This window comes from Galeopterus variegatus, unplaced genomic scaffold (assembly GCF_000696425.1).
Source record: "Galeopterus variegatus unplaced genomic scaffold, G_variegatus-3.0.2 Scaffold1497, whole genome shotgun sequence".
NCBI classification, from domain to species: Eukaryota; Metazoa; Chordata; class Mammalia; order Dermoptera; family Cynocephalidae; genus Galeopterus; species Galeopterus variegatus.
In genome coordinates, this window is record NW_007727608.1 from 113,743 (window position 1) to 130,708 (window position 16,966).

At 59.3% G+C, this 16,966-nt stretch overlaps 1 protein-coding gene across 1 annotated transcript in view; it reads left to right on the forward strand.

The window, feature by feature from the left end:
• The window catches only part of PANK4 (pantothenate kinase 4), a 17,366-nt gene extending 1,199 nt beyond the window's left edge, over positions 1-16,167 (forward strand). The window contains exons 2-19 of the mRNA XM_008577343.1: positions 3,467-3,549; positions 3,966-4,183; positions 4,482-4,665; positions 4,999-5,091; positions 5,418-5,571; positions 6,020-6,201; positions 7,062-7,143; positions 7,349-7,449; positions 9,787-9,942; positions 10,827-10,939; positions 11,245-11,332; positions 12,290-12,441; positions 13,369-13,424; positions 13,588-13,637; positions 14,077-14,181; positions 14,679-14,779; positions 14,926-14,994; positions 15,671-16,167. Coding sequence (XP_008575565.1) covers positions 3,467-3,549; positions 3,966-4,183; positions 4,482-4,665; positions 4,999-5,091; positions 5,418-5,571; positions 6,020-6,201; positions 7,062-7,143; positions 7,349-7,449; positions 9,787-9,942; positions 10,827-10,939; positions 11,245-11,332; positions 12,290-12,441; positions 13,369-13,424; positions 13,588-13,637; positions 14,077-14,181; positions 14,679-14,779; positions 14,926-14,994; positions 15,671-15,884 — 2,201 coding nt within the window. The 3' untranslated portion in view covers positions 15,885-16,167. The remainder of the gene's footprint in view (positions 1-3,466; positions 3,550-3,965; positions 4,184-4,481; positions 4,666-4,998; positions 5,092-5,417; positions 5,572-6,019; positions 6,202-7,061; positions 7,144-7,348; positions 7,450-9,786; positions 9,943-10,826; positions 10,940-11,244; positions 11,333-12,289; positions 12,442-13,368; positions 13,425-13,587; positions 13,638-14,076; positions 14,182-14,678; positions 14,780-14,925; positions 14,995-15,670) is intronic.
• The last annotated feature ends 799 nt before the right edge of the window (positions 16,168-16,966 follow it).

Below are 16,966 nucleotides of genomic sequence, written 5' to 3' on the forward strand. Positions count from 1 at the left end.
CGTGACCCGCCGACGGGGGGGGAGGGGAGATGGCCAGCCGGCAGGTCGGGGTCTCTCGTGGCGGGCGAGATGAGGACGGGGACGGGTGCCGTGCAGAGGGGCGTGGGGCTGGGGTTCCGGCGGCCGCGGACTGGGCTCGGCGCGGCCCTCGACGGCCCCCGCTTTCCAGGGGACACGGGCAGGCGAGCTCGGTCACCGTCGCGCTCCCGGCTGTTTCGGGGTCCGCTGCCGAGGCTGCTCGGCACACGCTTGAACAACAGCTGTGCCGCCCCGGATAAGAGGCGCCGGGGACACCCCGGCTGTCCCCCGGGCCGTCTGCTTCCGGCGCGCTGAACGCGCCCACCGCTCTCGTGTTCTGGGGGCCACTCGAGCCACGAGTGCCCCATCCCGGGGGCAGGGTGACCTCCAGGAAAGAGGGCAGCCGTGGGAGTGGAAACGCGGCCTGGGCCCTCGGCCCCCCTTGCGGCGGGCTTAGGGGCAGTGCTTTTGGGGGGACGGGCGTGGGACGCGTGTCGATGGAAACCTGACAGGATTCGTGACCGGCTGGGGCTGGGGCTGGAGGCTTGAGCTTGTGGGCCCAGCCTAGGGGGTCGTCCCCAAGCAGGCCTCTCCAGAGGCTCCAAGTCAGCTCCCTCCGGCCTTGCTGCACCCACAGTCCCCCGAGACCCCCATGCCCTGCAGGGCACTTGCTGGGAAAGGTCGGGACTAAATGTTTCTGAAATGCAATCGAAATTGACCTGCATAAGTCGCCTGGAAAACCTCCGAGAGGACGAGGCTCATCTGGGATGTTCTGTGTGGCCCCCAGTGGCCAGCGAATAGCAACAGAGCCAGAGCCTTGAGGAAGGGCTGCCCTGGCCCTGGAGGGTCCTGGAGCCCTGGCCCTGGAGGGTCCTGGAGCCCCGGCCCGCCCTCCACGAGCCAAGCCCAGGGGGCGTTTCTTGGCAGAAGGACACTCAAAGGTTTATTTTTAGTGTTGGCATTTATTTCCTCTCTTTGAAAGGTCCCTCCTGGGCCTGGGTCCTGTGTGTCTAGTTCTTCAAAGTATATATTTACTGTTATTGAGGACAGACCCTTTGTTTGTTACTGCAGATGGTGGGAAGCACAAATCCGGAAGGGGGTCCTCAACCCAAGAACCCACAGAACCAGTGTGCTTGTCGACACTGTTGTTTAAAAACAGGCTTCTCCCGTTTCCTCTTCCCTCACCAAGTCTCTGGATCCAGGAAACCTCAGCTGCTCTGTGTTCTTGGCGAAACCTTTTCCTCTCTCGAATGGGGACACTGATGTCAGCTGGGTTGATTTGCCTCTTTGAAAGCATCAGGGACATTTTGTTTATCAAAACATACTTGAAGCTTTGATCTGACTTCAGGTTTCTGCGGGCAGTGGGAAGGGTCCTTTGGGGGGCATGTGGGACAGGAAGGGGCAACAAAACAGTGGTGTGTTCTGGGCTGTCCTGCCTTTCCTTGCTGCCCAAAGAGAAGGACAGGGCAAGAGAAGGTGGCAGGAGGACAGCCCTGTGCCCAGGCCCCAGGGGTCAGGGTGAACAAGAGGGTCTTGGCTCAGGTGCTGAAGGACGTCGGGCAGGTGACTGCACCCCTGGGAAGCTCCCTTCCCCTAGTCAGTCAGGTGATGTTTTGTCAGCTGTGATCTGCCAAGAATCCGGGATTGGGTACCTTCTAATTCCAAGGGATCCCTGAGAACAGCCTGCCAGAAAACTCCTATTTCTCAGGCTCCCATTGCCCTGTTCCTTGAGCTAATTCTGTTTGGAAGTGACTCCCTGCTCCCGGGTCCCCACCTACACTCCAGGCCATGTTTGTTCTGAGCTAATTCTGTTTGGAAGTGACTCCCTGCTCCCGGGTCCCCACCTACACCCCAGGCCATGTTCGTTCCCTCCTGGCTGAAGAGTGGAAGATGGGTCTCACCCTGCTGGGTTGCTCAGTACCAGGCAATGCCCATCGGAGCTGTGTGTCTCACAAAAACCAACTCCAAAGACAACCCCCACAAACCCTGTTCTGGATGTGAGTTAAAGCTAACAGCGTGCAGGTTCTGAAATTGGGTTTCTTTGACCCGGGAGTTTGTTTATAGCAACTTTCGATGAGTCTCTTAAAACATGTTTTCATCACTTTGCGTCATCTGACTTTTTGGAAAAGGATTTATTCAGAGTGAATTGGACAACCGGCATTTTCGTAAGACTTTCAGGCCAGGCCAGGATTGGGGGCAGGGAGCAGGGATAAGGAGGCTTAAGACTGCAGGCCCTGCATGGCCTGACAGAGGCAAGGTCATGGGACTGCAGGGAGAGCCCGTCCCCAGAACAGGCTGCCACTGGTCTCAGAAAAGGTGGTTTGAATTCTGTTGAACGGAGGAGCGTCAGCTCTCGGATATCTCAGTGTTTTTAACTCTGTATACTGACTTGACTGTGTGTTCTTGCATATTCCTTTAGTACTTTGAAACAAAACAACTTGAAAACTTTAGCCTTCTTACTCATAATGAGGGATTTTTACCTTATTTTTGTCAAGCCCTACAAGAAATGCAATTTAAGTCATCTTTTTAGCACTGAGAGTTTTGTTTCACCTCTCGTTCGTTGTTTGTGGGTCTCAAATCTACAAATGTAACTGTAGCCCCAAAAGCTCCTTTCTCTGACTTAGAGCAGCAACCCTGTAGTTTATCCTTGAAAACGCCTTCTTTGAGGATCCTTAACTTTCCCTGGACTGTGTTTCAGGTGAATAAAGTTCTCTTCTGTGTCCTGATATTTAGTCAACCTCTGGTTGTGTGCAACACCCTAGGGGTCACGGGGTTTCTCAAGGACATTAAAAAGCCTTTGGCCTGTGGGGAAGAGACTTTGGTCACCTTCTGTCTGACTTCCTTTGGCTACTTCTGGGGCCTGGGCTGCCTCCCCCAGCTCCGAGCCTGTAGCAGGGCAGGGATGCTATTTTCTGTCCCCGTTCCCTTCCCGTTAGTGAAAGCCACCCACCCTCTCCCTGTAAACTCTGTTGCCCGCCTTACTTGGTAAGATGGGTGGTCAAGCGTGCGCTTTTTAAAATGCAGGCATACTGGGTTTGTCAGCTTATTTCTTTTGGTCGTTATCAAGATTAGAACTTGACTGAATTTTCTTAAACCACGAGTGATCGTCAAAGTCACCCAGAAGCAGGATGCTTTCCTCTCTCCCTCAGGACTTTGTGCCACGGGGGAGATGGAGAATCTTGACCTCAGCTTGGTCAGGGAGCTGAGCAGAAACAGGACTTTTAAAAGAAAAGTGTTTGGATCTGATAGTTTATTTTTTTCCTTCCTGTGTTTTGTGCCCACAGGGTTTTTAAGTTCAAGTAGCACCAACCACCTTGTCTCTGGAGCATCTAGGAGGAGGCTGTTCACTGAACCGTCTGGAAATGCCCCCGAGAGCTCGAGGGAGGACGGCCCTGCAGGACTCCTGGCACCTGGGTTCTGAGTGTTGCTGGTCTGTGTCTCCCTGCAGGTGGATCGCTAACCAAGTTGGCCTACTACTCAACAGTGCAGCACAAAGTCGCCCGAGTGCGGTCTTTCGACCACTCGGGGAAGGTGAGCCTCTGCTGCAGCTGCCCTGTCGCCGTGGACAGGCACTCACTTCTTGTGGTCATCCCCTACTGCTCGCAGTGTCCACTGAGCTGTCCTGGAACTTTCTGGTGTGGACACCCTTCCCTCCTCCTTGTTCAGTTCCCCTTCAAGACCCTCTTCAGGAACACCCCCACCTGCCCGTACTCCTTGGGAAGGTTTCTTTCCCTGGCTGGGGCAGCTCTGAGGGTCTCAGGAGTCCTGGGCCCCTCCCCTCTCTCCTGGGACTCTGCCTAGGACCTGAAGTTGGCGTCACAGGTTCCACCTATTTCAAGATCGATGCCAGCCATCAGCGGGGCTGGGGCTGGGGCACACAGGAACCACGACTCTGCTCACTGCCCCCCATGCCCCGCACACATAGATGTCCCAACTCCATTTCCCAGGATACAGAAGAACAGGACCACGAACCACCCTATGAGATTTCGGTTCAGGAAGAGATTACCGCTCGGCTGCATTTTATTAAGTTTGAGAACACCTACATCGAAGCCTGCCTGGACTTCATCAAAGACCACCTGGTCAACACCGAGACGAAGGTCATCCAGGCGACGGGGGGCGGGGCGTACAAGTTCAAGGACCTCATCGAAGAGAAGCTGCAGCTGAAGTAAGTGGGACCTCGTGGGCCAAGAGAAGGGAGCACAGCCTCACATGCAGCTCCTGCAGTGTGTCGTGGCTGCAGGGGACGCGGGGCAGCCGGGGCTCAGTTCTAGGTGTCACTTGCATGAGCTGCCTTTGAAAAAGCCAAATCTGTCATCAGAATGAGCAGCCTCAGCTTGGCCATGCCTGAGCAGCATCTCCAGGGTGAGCCCAGGCTGGGCGGAGGGGCTGTTCCGCCTGCTAAGTCCCAGGCAGGCTTTCCTGTGGCTTGAACTGTTCTCAGTGGTGGGCTCCTTCCTTCCCAGGGTAGACAAGGAGGACGTCATGACCTGCCTGATCAAGGGGTGTAACTTTGTGCTGAAGAACATCCCGCACGAGGCCTTCATGTATCAGAAGGACTCCGACCCCGAGTTCCGATTCCAGACAAACCACCCCAGCATTTTCCCGTATCTTCTTGTCAATATTGGCTCTGGAGTCTCCATCGTGAAGGTGAGGCTTGGATTCATAAGATGAATGAATGCACGAATGAGTGAATGGTCCAGCAGCTGTTGGTTAGGCACATGCTGCGTGTTGGAGCCAGTGCCAGGGACAGGGACAGACCTGACACAGACCAGCTGTGGCATCACAGAGCTGAAGCCACAAGCTCAGAGCCATTGTTGGGCGTGGCTGGGCCCTTCTGCCAGCACCAGCACCACCAAGGCTCGGCCTTCGAGAGCATGGTCCCTGAGGTGGCTCTCGGGGAGTGGGTGGGCACAGCACTGCTGGGGGCCTGTGTGGCTGAGGGCCCGCCCACTTAAGGCACCTCCCCTGGTTCTGCTCCAGGTGGAGACGGAGGACAGGTTCGAGTGGATTGGCGGCAGCTCCATCGGAGGCGGCACCTTCTGGGGGCTCGGGGCTCTGCTCACCAAAACAAAGGTATTCCAGCAGCTGCAGGAAGGTGCTCCTGGGGCTGGTGGCTGTGCGGTGTGAGACCTGCAGGTGGCTGGGACTGCTATCGAGTGGCTCCTTCCTGGGCCCTCGTGCTGACTCTGTAGCTGAGCTGCTCATGCTCTGAAGGACGGGGGTCTGAGCTTCCAGAGCGTCCCCGGCTGGGCAGTCCACAGAGTCCTGCTCGCCAGCCCTGCCTTGGTCCCACATGTGAGAGAGGGCTGTCACACCCAGTCCGCGGCTTGGTTTCTAGGGCCCTAGGGGTTCCGCCGCCCCCGGCACCTCACCTGCTTTCCTGTGCCCTGTCCCCACAGAAGTTCGATGAGCTGCTGCATCTGGCTTCCAAGGGCCAGCACACAAATGTGGACATGCTGGTGCAGGACATCTACGGTGGAGCCCACCAGACCCTGGGGCTGAGCGGCAATCTCATCGCAAGCAGCTTTGGGAAGTCAGCCACCGCCGACAAAGGTACCTGCCCAGGCCGCTGTGTCTGTGAGAGGCCAGCAGCAGTTGCACAGTGACGCAGCAGTGCGGCGGGTTCGGTGGGCACCACTCTTCCCACCAGCTGTCGCTTTCACATGCTGGCTTCTTGGAGAGATGGGGTCTGGCATGTCAACCCTGTAACCTTGTCCTGCTGAGTTCCCGCAGTACACACTTGGTGCCAGTGCGCTTTGTGCAGAGGAGGTCGGCAGATAAATTCCATCAGTCTTTGCTTTGGAATGAACAGCTAAGTTAGTTCCTATGAGTTAGGAAAAGTGGTTTGGGGTTTTTTCCTTCCCCTTGAAAACAAAGTCTGATCCAGGCAGGCGTGATTCCGATGTCACCTTTCCCGTCCCCTGCGTGCTGTGCCCGGGGCTCCTGTACCCCACACCAGGCCTGCTTGCCCAGCTCATGCCATCTTCACTGTCCCTCTCAGAGTTCTCCAAAGAGGACATGGCCAAGAGCTTGCTGCATATGATCAGCAATGACGTCGGGCAGCTCGCTTGTCTCTACGCGAAGATCCACAGCCTGGACCGGGTGTACTTCGGGGGCTTCTTCATCCGGGGCCACCCTGTGACCATGCGCACTATCACTTACAGCATTAACTTCTTCTCCAAGGTAACAGGCACTCCCCTCCTTGCCTGTGGCCGCGGCCCTGGGCTTTGTCCATCCTGCTTGCTCTAACACGGACCCTTGGGGTCTGTGCCACGCAGCCCCCTTGTTTGTGGACAGAATGCTGAAGTTCAGGGGGACAAGGGGCTCCTCCTGAGCCTGGCGGCAAGTTCACAGCAGAGTCAGGGTTAAAACCTGAGTGGCAGCAACCAACCCAGGCACCATCCCTGGGACTGTGTCCTCTGGCAGGTGGTGTCATTTCAGTTACAAAGTCTGCTCCTGTCACAAGATTCCAGGCCCATTCCTCAAATCCCCACTTGGGGTGACTGGACAGTAGTGTCTTTAGAAACCACAGGGTGCCAGCCAGAAACTAGCTGCACGTGCAGGGCGCATCCGCCTTCCCGGCCCGCCCGGGTCTGCACCCTCCTGCCAGCCTTGCCCTTCCTCCTGCCCTTCCCTCCCCGGTCCTGGGTGTCCTGCTCCTGTGGCAGTACGGTCACCTCTGCATCTGAGCATGTTTCCAGTGACAAGTGTTCCGGGGCTGTCCCTCACTGTCAGCAAGCCTCAGACGCGCTCTGAGACCCAGGGGCCTACAGGGGTCACCACGGACAGGGTGGGCCTCGCCGTGCGGAGGCGCCCTGAGCAGCCTCGCAGACTAGATTGGTGGGACGGCCGTGCGTTGTACGGACGTTGTTTCCTCATGGAAATACTCCCCTCACGTTTCTTGAGACAGCAGGCCATCCTCTTGCATTTAGGTACGATTCCGTTGACAGGTGTGGGGACAGCCTCTCAGGCTTCAGTGGGTTCAGAGCCGCGCCGCCAGTGTGGGCGGCACTGACAGCTGTGTGTGGCTTTGGCTGTGGCAGGGGGAAGTCCAGGCGCTGTTCTTGAGACATGAGGGCTACCTGGGAGCCATCGGAGCGTTTTTAAAAGGAGCCGAGCAAGACAGTGAGTCGAGTGTCGCGCTCCCCCTGAGCCACGTGGGAGGCAAAAGGGACGGATGGGGTGGGGAGCCCGAGGCCTCGGGGGGTCACAGAAACGGGTGTTGTAAGGTTTGAGTAAATACACGATCCTGGTGTTTCTCCTCTTCTGCTTTCCCCCTTCTGAATCTGGGGCGGGGTTAACACAGGCGACCGGCTTCTCGTTTTTGCAGATCCCAACCAGTACAGCTGGGGAGAGAACTACGCAGGCAGCTCGGGGCTGAGGAGCGGCTCGCCGGAGCTGTGCCCCGCGCAGCGGGCCCGGAGCGGCACCGTGAGTAGCAGCCGCGGGCGTCTTCCTCGCCTCCCTCCTGACTTTCACTATCTCCACGTCCTCGGAACATCGAGCAGGACCCACGGGTCTGTGCCACGCGGCCCCCTTGTTTGTGGACAGAATGCTAAAGTTCAGGGGACAAGGGGTTCTCCCTGAGGCTGGGGGCAAGTTCACAGCAGAGTCAGGGTTAAAACCTGAGTGGCAGCAACCAACTCAGGCACCATCCCTGGGCCTATGTCCTGTGGCGGGTGGTGTCATTTTGGTTACAAAGTCTGTTCTCCTCGGAAGGCTCTGGGCCCATTCCTCAAATCCCCACTGGGGTAAGTGGACAGTGGGGTGGTTCGCCCTGACCGGAGCTGGGTGGGGCATTGAGGGTCTGGCAGGCGAGGCTCCCACTTTCCTCTGGGTGTGGGCACTTAGAGAGGGTCTCCCACCAGCACCTGTGCCAGCCAGACGTAGGGTGTGTCCAGCATGGCCGCATTGTGGCTGCCGTCTCATGGGCTGTCGGGCTCGTTAACAGCACATCTCAGTTGGCATGTTACTTCTGTAACTCAGTAACCAGTTGTTAGTAAGCATGTCCCAGTATTGGAGAAGAAGTTGGAATAGTTAAGGCAGCTAACTAGTCTGGGACACACGTCAGGACAGCCTGCTGGCATCCTTTATGCACGGCGGCTTTTCATGTGCAGACACAGGTTCTCTGGTAAGCCGGGGTAAGTGTCCTCAGGTCATGCCTGATGGGTTACGACTTCTGGGCGAGAAAGCTGTCTCGTGCGCAGCGTCCTCCAGCGTACACAGCACCATCCCTGCTCTGAGGTGAATGTGTTGCACCAGCAATGCGGTCATGGCATGAGGCAGGCAGCAGGCGGAGCCCCATGAGTCTGGCCTGGTTGGCACCAGCCATTGGTGCTCAGGAAAGGGGCTTGGTGTCTTCCAGCCTCAGTTTCTGATCCATCAAAAGGCTAGTTGCAATTCCTGTCCCACGGGTTGTGAAAGTAAGTGGATAAGGGGGTAAGTGATCCTTTTGTAAATGCTGAAATGCAGCACAAGGGTTGCTGTTCACTTGCCACAGCGTAAGGTGAGGAGGCAGTGCAGCTCACGGTGCTCACAGGCTCGCCCCTTGCACACCACACGGCCCTGCAAGGTGGTGGCGGTGCCCCTTCCACTGAGGAGCAGGCGTGCAGAGAGGCCAAGTCTCCGCCTCAGGTTTACACAGCCGAGAACGGGCCAGGCTGCGGTTTGAGCTCGCGACTGTCAGGATGGCAGGAGCCCTGGAGACTGGCAGGCAGCACTGAGCGGGAGCAGCAGCGATGGTGGGCAGTTGGTCGTGGGTGACGTGGACAGAGCCCATCACCTTATTTTCCTAAGTTTGGACATTTACGGACTCTTTCTCTGCTACACTTCTGGTCACGTGTTCCTCCTTCTCGTGGCGGACCCGCTGAGGGTGCAGCTGCTCCTCCAGCCCTGGTAGTTGCCGGCGGACACGCTCCTGGCAGAGAAGGGCTGCGTCCCAGGCATGTGATGTGGCAGGAGGTCACTAGAGGGTGGAGGTCACTCTTGGGGCTGTGCTGTCCCCCTTCGGTTCTTCTGTCCCCAGAGCAGCTGCTGAGTGGTTAGTCCGCTGGATCCCTAGGGCTGGTGTACAGAGGCTCAGCTGTTCCCAGCACAGAAGAGGAGAAGCCCACGGGGCGAGCAATCGTTCCATAAACACTGGGTGCCTCACCTTGTGTGCTTGGCGCTGGTGGCCTTGGGCACATGTGGGCACATAAAGTTGCCTGGCCTGCACAAGTGGTGTTCGCAGCCAGTGCCAGATGAGCGGGCGCGAAGTCCTTTGCAGACAGAAGTGCCATGGGGCACTGGGGAAGGGGGGCGTGGAGGGCTGGGGCTGCCTCATGGGTCACAGTGGGGCCAGGACCAAGGTCCGAGGCTGTCGGGCACATAGTAAACACGGCAGGCTCAGGCCCTGAGCAGCAGAGATGGGTGTGTTGAGGCCAGAGAGGTGGCCGGGGTGTCAGGGTGTGTGGGTGAGGAGGGTGCGGCCTCTGTGGAGGTGACGGGGCCAGGCGGAGTGGGGAGAGGTGGAGCAGGTTGAAATCTCCTGTGTTAGACCCAACCCCACTGCCAAAACAGGCGATGGTTCTGAGACGTCTGGCTCAGTACTGCAGGAGGGAGGGGCAGAGGGCGTCGGGCTGGGGCCATCTCAGCTGTGGCCCAGAGGTGTGCACGAAGGCCGTCAATCTTTTCCATTCTTGTGGCGAAAGCTAAAACTTACAGAAGGACGTCTTAGTCTTTTTGAAAACCACAGCAACATTCTCATCCCACTGCTTCTTGTCCTTCCAGTTTGACTTGCTGGAAATGGACCGGCTGGAGAGGCCGCTGGTCAACCTGCCCCTGCTCCAGGACCCATCCTCCTACGTGCCCGACACTGTCGACCTCACCGACGACGCCCTGGCCCGCAAGTACTGGCTCACCTGCTTCGAGGAGGCCCTGGATGGGGTGAGGGCTGGGGGTACGGCGGGGGACCCGTGGGCCGCAGAGGCCACATGGTCTGGGGACTGTCTGTGGGCAAGTCTCAGGCTGTGCCAGCTGTGGCAGAGCAGGGTTTCCATGCAAGGAGGTGATTTCTGCGGTTCTTGGGCTCTTAGGAGCGAGTTGGGACACCATGTCAAGGAGGCACCAGGTGTCCTCGCTAGTTCCCACCTTCAGAGAGCGAGTTGATAGCTTTTTCTACTTTTTGGACGTGTGATGGAGCGCTTGTGGCTCTGTGGAACCCCTCTCTGAGGGCAGGGCACAACGGGCACCCCACAGCCCTGGGGGTCCAGGAGACACCGCACTGCCTTGTGCTTCTCACCTTGTCTGAGGCCAGGACTGTCCTGTGGCAGCACGGGGCAGGCTCTCTGCTGACAGCTGTCCCTTGGGCAGGTTTGACTCTGTTGGCTTGGGGCCCTTGGAACCCCTGTGGGGACATCTGCTCCTTCGTGAAGCCCCTCAGGGAAGCCTTCGGTCCAGCTGGGGCTTGAAGCCGTGCTCTCTGGAGCAGGGGCTGGCTGCCAGGGAACTTGGGCTTATGTCCAAGGTCATGGATCTGGGCCTTGGGTTTCGCAGTTGGCAAATTAGGGCTCACAGTAACCTCCTGCCTCCCGGGGTGGCTGGAAGACCAAGTGGCAGAGGGGAAACGCCCGCGGACAAGGTGCCACTGTCAGATCGCTGCCCTCGTTTGGGAGAGCTGCTCAGAGCACATCCCTGTTCAAGCCCCCCAGTGGCAGCCCGTGCCCTTCCCCAGCTCCCCACCCAACATGCGGGAGGTTTGCCAGCGGGTCAGGCCCGTCTCGGCCCAAGGAGCAGGGCGGGGGCTTCACTGACCGCCCTGTCGTTGGTAGGTGGTGAAACGTGCTATAGCCAGCCAGCCAGACTCCGTGGACGCCGCCGAGAGGGCAGAGAAGTTCCGACAGAAGTACTGGAACAAGCTCCAGACGCTGAGACACCAGCCGTTGTGAGTGTGGCGTCCCCGTCTGTGACCACCTCTTGTGCGAGGGGGCCCAATGGCTCAAGGTGGCCATGCTAGCGGCACTTGGACCCCCTACCGGCTTGGTGGGAGGGCGACAGCCCAGGTGGCTACAAGCGATGGGGGCAGTTCCCTGGCCTGCGCCCCGCCAGGACTCACCACTTTGCTGGCCCTGTGGGCCTTTCCTGGGCTCCGTGAGGACGTCCCTGGTGCAGCAGAGGACATGGACACGTGTTGGGCCGCCATCGCCACAGCCCACCCTGGTCAGCCACTCCACCTGGTTCTTTCCCTAGCGCCTACGGGACCCTGACCGTGCGCAGCCTGCTGGACACACGGGAGCACTGTCTGAACGAGTTCAACTTCCCAGATCCCTACTCTAAAGTAAGCACTGCCACCTGTGGGCTGGGTGCCTGCTGGTCAGGGCTCCTGCTAAGCTGCTCTTAATCGTGGGCAGCAGGAGGGTTGGGGTACAGAGAGTTGGGGAGGGGTCATCCTGTCCCGTCTGGGACTTCTGGAGGATTGTGTCTGAGAGCCACCACAATGACCCCAGAGAGGACTGGGCAGCCATTTGGGGGCAGTGGGTGCACATGAGGGGAGGCGGGCGGGCGGGAGCATGAGGGGGCATTGGCCTGCCTCTGGGCAGCTCCACCCAACAGGGCACCTCCCAGAGTGGAGTGCCTGCTCCACATGGGCTGGGTGGGATGCTGGCCTGCCTGCCGCTCTCCCAAGGAGCTGGGCGGTGCCCGCAGCAGCCCCTCCTCTTCCTGCAGGGAATGGGGCTCTCTGGGCTCCTATGTCGGCATTTTTGGGGGCTGGAGCCTTCAGGGGCCAACACTCCTCCTTGGACCCCTGTGGGAGTAGGCGGTGTGGCCCGTGCTTACCGCTTCTGTCGAGGGCCAGTGTCACACCACTGCTCCCTGCCCCTGCACAGCCGCGTCTGGTGATGGAGAAGGTCTGCTGTCGAGGGTTTTGAGGCCAGGGCAGTGGGTACCTGTGGGGGCCATGTCCTCCACCCTCTCCCTCCTGCATTCGGCTGCTGCTCAGACATGCGGGGCCGAAGCTGCCCTGGACCTGGTCCTCAGAGCGCCGTGTAGGTGTGCATGGCCACCGCAGCACCACCTGGGCTGGGTGCTTTTAACCTGGCTGCTGTGGATTGGCTATGTCTGAGTATGAAGGGAGCTGGAGGGAGCACAACGCAGAGCATCGTCCGCAGAGTGTCCTTCCTCGGATGCGCTCTACTGGGGACCTCCAGAGAGGCTGCCCGGAAGGGCCCAGGAGTCAGCCGCCCCAGGTGAGAACATTCCTTACTCATGTCCAGTGTCTCATGTCTCTCCGCAGGTGAAGCAGAAAGAAAACGGCATCGCGCTGAAGTGCTTTCAGAGAGTGATCTGCAACCTGGACACGCTGGGCTGGGAGGACAGGCAGCTGGCCCTGGTGAAAGGCCTCCTGGCTGGGAACGTCTTTGACTGGGGGGCCAAGGCCGTCTCTGAGTACGTGTCCACAGCCACTCACCCAGCCAGGGTGCGGGGGATGGGAACTGGGTGCTGCTCAGGCAGAAGGAGCAGGCCCAGCCTTGTCTGGGTCCTTGGGCTTTGCGGAGGCCCCGGGCGCTGGAAGCAGCTGTCCCCACCCCTGCCTTAAGTGCGGGCAGCAGAGCCCTCGGGGTTGAAGTTGTCAGTGGTCAAACTCTAGAGTTGCGTTTACCGTATGCCGTAGAAGTTACATGATTTTTAATGTGTAACATCAAAAAGTTGCTCGTGAAGGAGTTCACAGACTAACCTGTGGGTGCGTGTGTTTCTAAGGCACATGGAGAGTCCTCTCCTAGGGCTCCCAGTCTGTGGTGACTTCAGAATAAGCCATTTCCACAGCAGTTTCCCTTGACCATGACAGAAGCTACATCCCCAGCCCCTGGGCCTCGTAGTGGCCACACCCCATGGTGGGGCTGGAGGGAGGCAGCCCCGTCCCTCCTGGTGGCGCACAGGCCCCCCACGTGCAGTGCACCACAGTGCGTCTGCAGACAGACACCGGGAGACCGTCCACTTCCCTCCCCCCTTGCCACTGCTGTTCCTTCCCGAATAGGCCCCTGTGGACAGCATGTCAGCGTGCTTGGTGAGGGTCCTCACCCTGCTGGACTAGGTTCCCGTCATGCAGCTCTGACCCAGCCGGGATGGTGCCTGTGGCTGCCAGCCACAAGAGGACTTCACTGGCCACAGGGCTCTGAGTCCTTGAGATTCATAGTCTGCTGCTCAGTGGGCTTCTGAGCTTTTTGCTGCACGACTGGCCATGGTGACATGAGCCACACGTCAGGTGCCGTGCGTGTGCTCAGCTTAAGGCATGCTTCATTTGGTGTTTCGACGTTTAACAATGTGGCTGAAGTTTTTGATTCTCTTTTTCACTTTCTTTTCTGCTCCACACAGTGTCCTTGAGTCTAACCCCCAGTTTGGGTTTGAGGAGGCCAAGAAGAAGTTACAAGGTAGGGGGCCTGGGTGCACGCAGTGTCTGCACGGGGTGGTCAGTGTCTGGGAAGTTCTCTGGAGCAGAGAACATGGGGGCGTCATGGGGCGCAAGCGTGCAAGTGCTTTCTTCCAAGCCAAGGCCCCGCACCGGCCTGATTTTGTGCCCCCCTGTCTTCACAGAGCGGCCCTGGCTTGTGGACTCCTACAACGAGTGGCTGCAGAGATTGAAGGTACGTGGAGGTGCCTCCTGCCTCTGCCCTTGGGGGATAGGGGATGGAACATGGAGGCGGGGCCCGGCAGGGGGCCAGAGGTGGACATCGGGCCATCAGGAGGTGGGTGTGCGTCTGCCTCAGCCCAGGACCAGACAGTGCATGCAGGGCCCCTCCTGTTAGTCCCGCAATCCCCTAGATGAGAATCTAATTTAAAACGCCCCCTGCTCCTTCCTTGATCTCCCATGGTGACCACTTGTTAGTTCAGCTGACCTTGGTACAGAGCCGTGCTGGAAGAAACAGGCGCTGGCTCGAGCAGGCTGGCCCATCCCTGATGCCTGCCGTGCTTCTGGGACCCCGAAGCCCGTGTCCCGGCCCCTGCGGGGAGCGTGGGGCGCGGTGGCGTCTGAGTCGCTGGATGCGCCCGTTCCCGACTGAACGTCCTGGTTTTGTCTTGCAGGGGCCCCCTCATAAATGTGCCTTAATTTTCGCAGATAACAGTGGAGTAGACGTCATTTTGGGAGTCTTCCCCTTTGTCAGGGAGCTACTCCTTAGAGGCACAGAGGTGAGTCCTGGGGCCGTGTGGGCCAGACCCTTCCCTGGCTCCTCCACCCTTGGTGGGTTGGCGCGGCTGTGGGCCTCTGGCGGTGGCAGTCAGAGCTCCCCTGTACATGGCAGGTAGGTGCGGGTGAGGCGGTGGCACGGTGGGGGGACTTGGGCCTGTTGCGTCCTAGCTCGGGGCTTAGGACCCATCTGTGTGAGCCCAGGGCTGCCACCACAGCTTCCTAGAAGGGCATTTACAGCAAGATTTACGGGACGTGACTCTATCCCGACTTGGGAAGCTGGAAGGCTCAAGGGTGGGCTGATCACAGCTGTGTCCCTCGTGACCTCCCTCCTGGAGGTCACAGAGCATAAAGGCCAGCCAGGGTCCCCGCCATCTGTCACTGGCCAGCCCAGGGGATAGCTCTGCCCTGGCTGGGACTTACCACTCGAGATCCTAGGTGAGCGCGGGTGTCTCCACCCTGGGCAGCAGTAAAGGGCCTAATGAGCCTGGCCCCACAGGTCATCCTGGCGTGCAACTCTGGCCCTGCACTGAACGACGTGACCCACAGCGAGTCCCTCATCGTGGCTGAGCGCATCGCAGGCATGGACCCCATCATCCAGTAAGCGCTGCCTGGCCAGGCGGGCCAACCCCTAGAAGGGGAGGGAGCACCAGGCAGGCCTCTCAGGTGGGAGGGGTTGGCATGGGAAGGGGGAGGTTTCCTGAGGTGCCACCCTCAGGGGCACTGACTGCCTTGTGCTCTGGCAGCTCTGCACTCCAGGAAGAGCGGCTGCTGCTGGTGCAGACGGGCTCCAGCTCCCCATGCCTGGACCTCAGGTAACCACAGGGTCCCGCCCTCCCGAGACCATGTTCCACCTGCACACCAGGTTCTGCAGGTCAGTGGAGCCAGTGCTGCCCCCGCTGCCTCCCCTGGCCAAAGACCTGGGCTGGCCACAGGAAGGGCCTGTGGAGGCTGGGTGGGCTCAGGGTCCGATGCAGCTACCTCCACAGGACAGGTCTGGTTGGTTTGGGGCAGGAGTAGCAGACATCCCCATGGCTGCTCGGCTCAGGCTGAGTGTGACCCAGGCGCCTTGGGGTCCCCTGCAGATGGGGAGAGTCTCTGTGTCATTAGTCATCGTGGATGACGAGTTAGTTACACTCGATGCTTGCTGCCCCTGCTGATTCTGGGGTAGGAAGGACCGGCTGGCTCACGTGCATGGAGAGGCCGTGTTCTGGGGTCTGCTGGTGGCTCTCCAGTGTCACTTACTCCCCATTGCAGCCTTGCTCGAACCTGCAAGGCAGGATGTAAAAATTCCATCAAAAGGCATGAGGTCTTCTAAAGTTTAAAATGGAAAAGCATTTCAAGGTAGTTTTCAGGGTGGAACTGTCCCAAGGCATCCTCATGAGGAGGCAGTGGCGGGCAGGGGTGGGGCTCAGCTGTGCTGCATGAGCAACCAGGGACCGCGAGGCTCTGAGCGTTCTCGCCCGACCTCGCTGCCCTTCCTCCCTGAAGCCGCCTGGACAAGGGGCTGGCCATGCTGGTGCGGGAGCGCGGCGCGGACCTGGTGGTCATCGAGGGCATGGGCCGTGCCGTCCACACCAACTACTATGCGGCCCTGCGCTGCGAGAGCCTCAAGCTGGCCGTGCTCAAGAACGCCTGGCTGGCCGAGCGCCTGGGCGGCCGGCTCTTCAGCGTCATCTTCAAGTACGAGGTCCCGGCCGAGTGAGGCGCTACTGGACTCTGTCCTGCTGTCACTGGGCTAGGATGTGTGACCACAACAGAAAACGATGTTCAAGCCAGGATATTTATGCTGTGCTCTGTGACTGATAGCGCGTGCTCCCCGGGCCAGCAGGCCGTGCCACCCGTGCCATCCTCAGACGTTCATATTTGGATGTATTTAACTGTTAAATAACCTTTTATATGTATATATAAATATATAAATATATACAGATACGTCTCTAACAGGACGCAGCACTCGGGCACGCACCAAATAGAGTCTGAAGAGCGAGGCCAGAGCTGCCTTTGTGTTTCATTTTGGAGAAGGTGGCAGGGTCTGCAGCTCATCCCCTGGGGAGCCGCGCTTCCAGAACTCTCCCAGGCGCCCCCCCTCTGCCCCCGATGCCCATCCCCACACTCCTCACCTCCCTCCCAGCCCAGGCAGCACACACAGCTTCATCCCCTCCTAGCCCCGCTGCCACCTGGCCTTGAGCAGCACTCCCGATTCAAGAGCCTGCAGCAGAGACTGCGCCGTCAAGGTCTCTCGAGGAAGCCGGGGCGGTGCTGACTCCGTCTTGGAGCTGGGTTGAGCAGGGCACGTGGGCCTTGTTGCTGTGGCCTCAAGCCCTCTGTCCCCAGGACCCTGTCCTCTGGCCATGAGCGGAGTTGGCCCTGGGGTGTCCTCACATTGCACAGGACACTACGAGGGCCTGCATGGGGTGGGAGGCCCTGCAGAGCACGCCCACGACAGTGCAGAGCTCGACTTCATGGTGGGAGCTGCCCCTGGCACCTGAGCTGCTGGACAAGCCCCAAGGAGGAGCCAGGCTGCTGCCAGCCTCACCAGGCCCCCATGCTGTGAAGTGCAAGGCCAGGGCCAGGCCAGGCCTGTGTTCTGGTGGCAACACCTGCCGCTCTGCCAGCCCTTTTCACTGAGACCCCTAAACAGTTGCTGTCCTGGTCCAAGGAAGTGAGGTAGCCTGGGCCACCTCCAGGCAGCTTTGTGTCACAGACCGGGGCACACGAGAGGCTAAAAGCAGGTCGAGAGCCAGACCCTGCCTCCCAGCAGTGCCTGTGTGATCCTGGGCACTCACT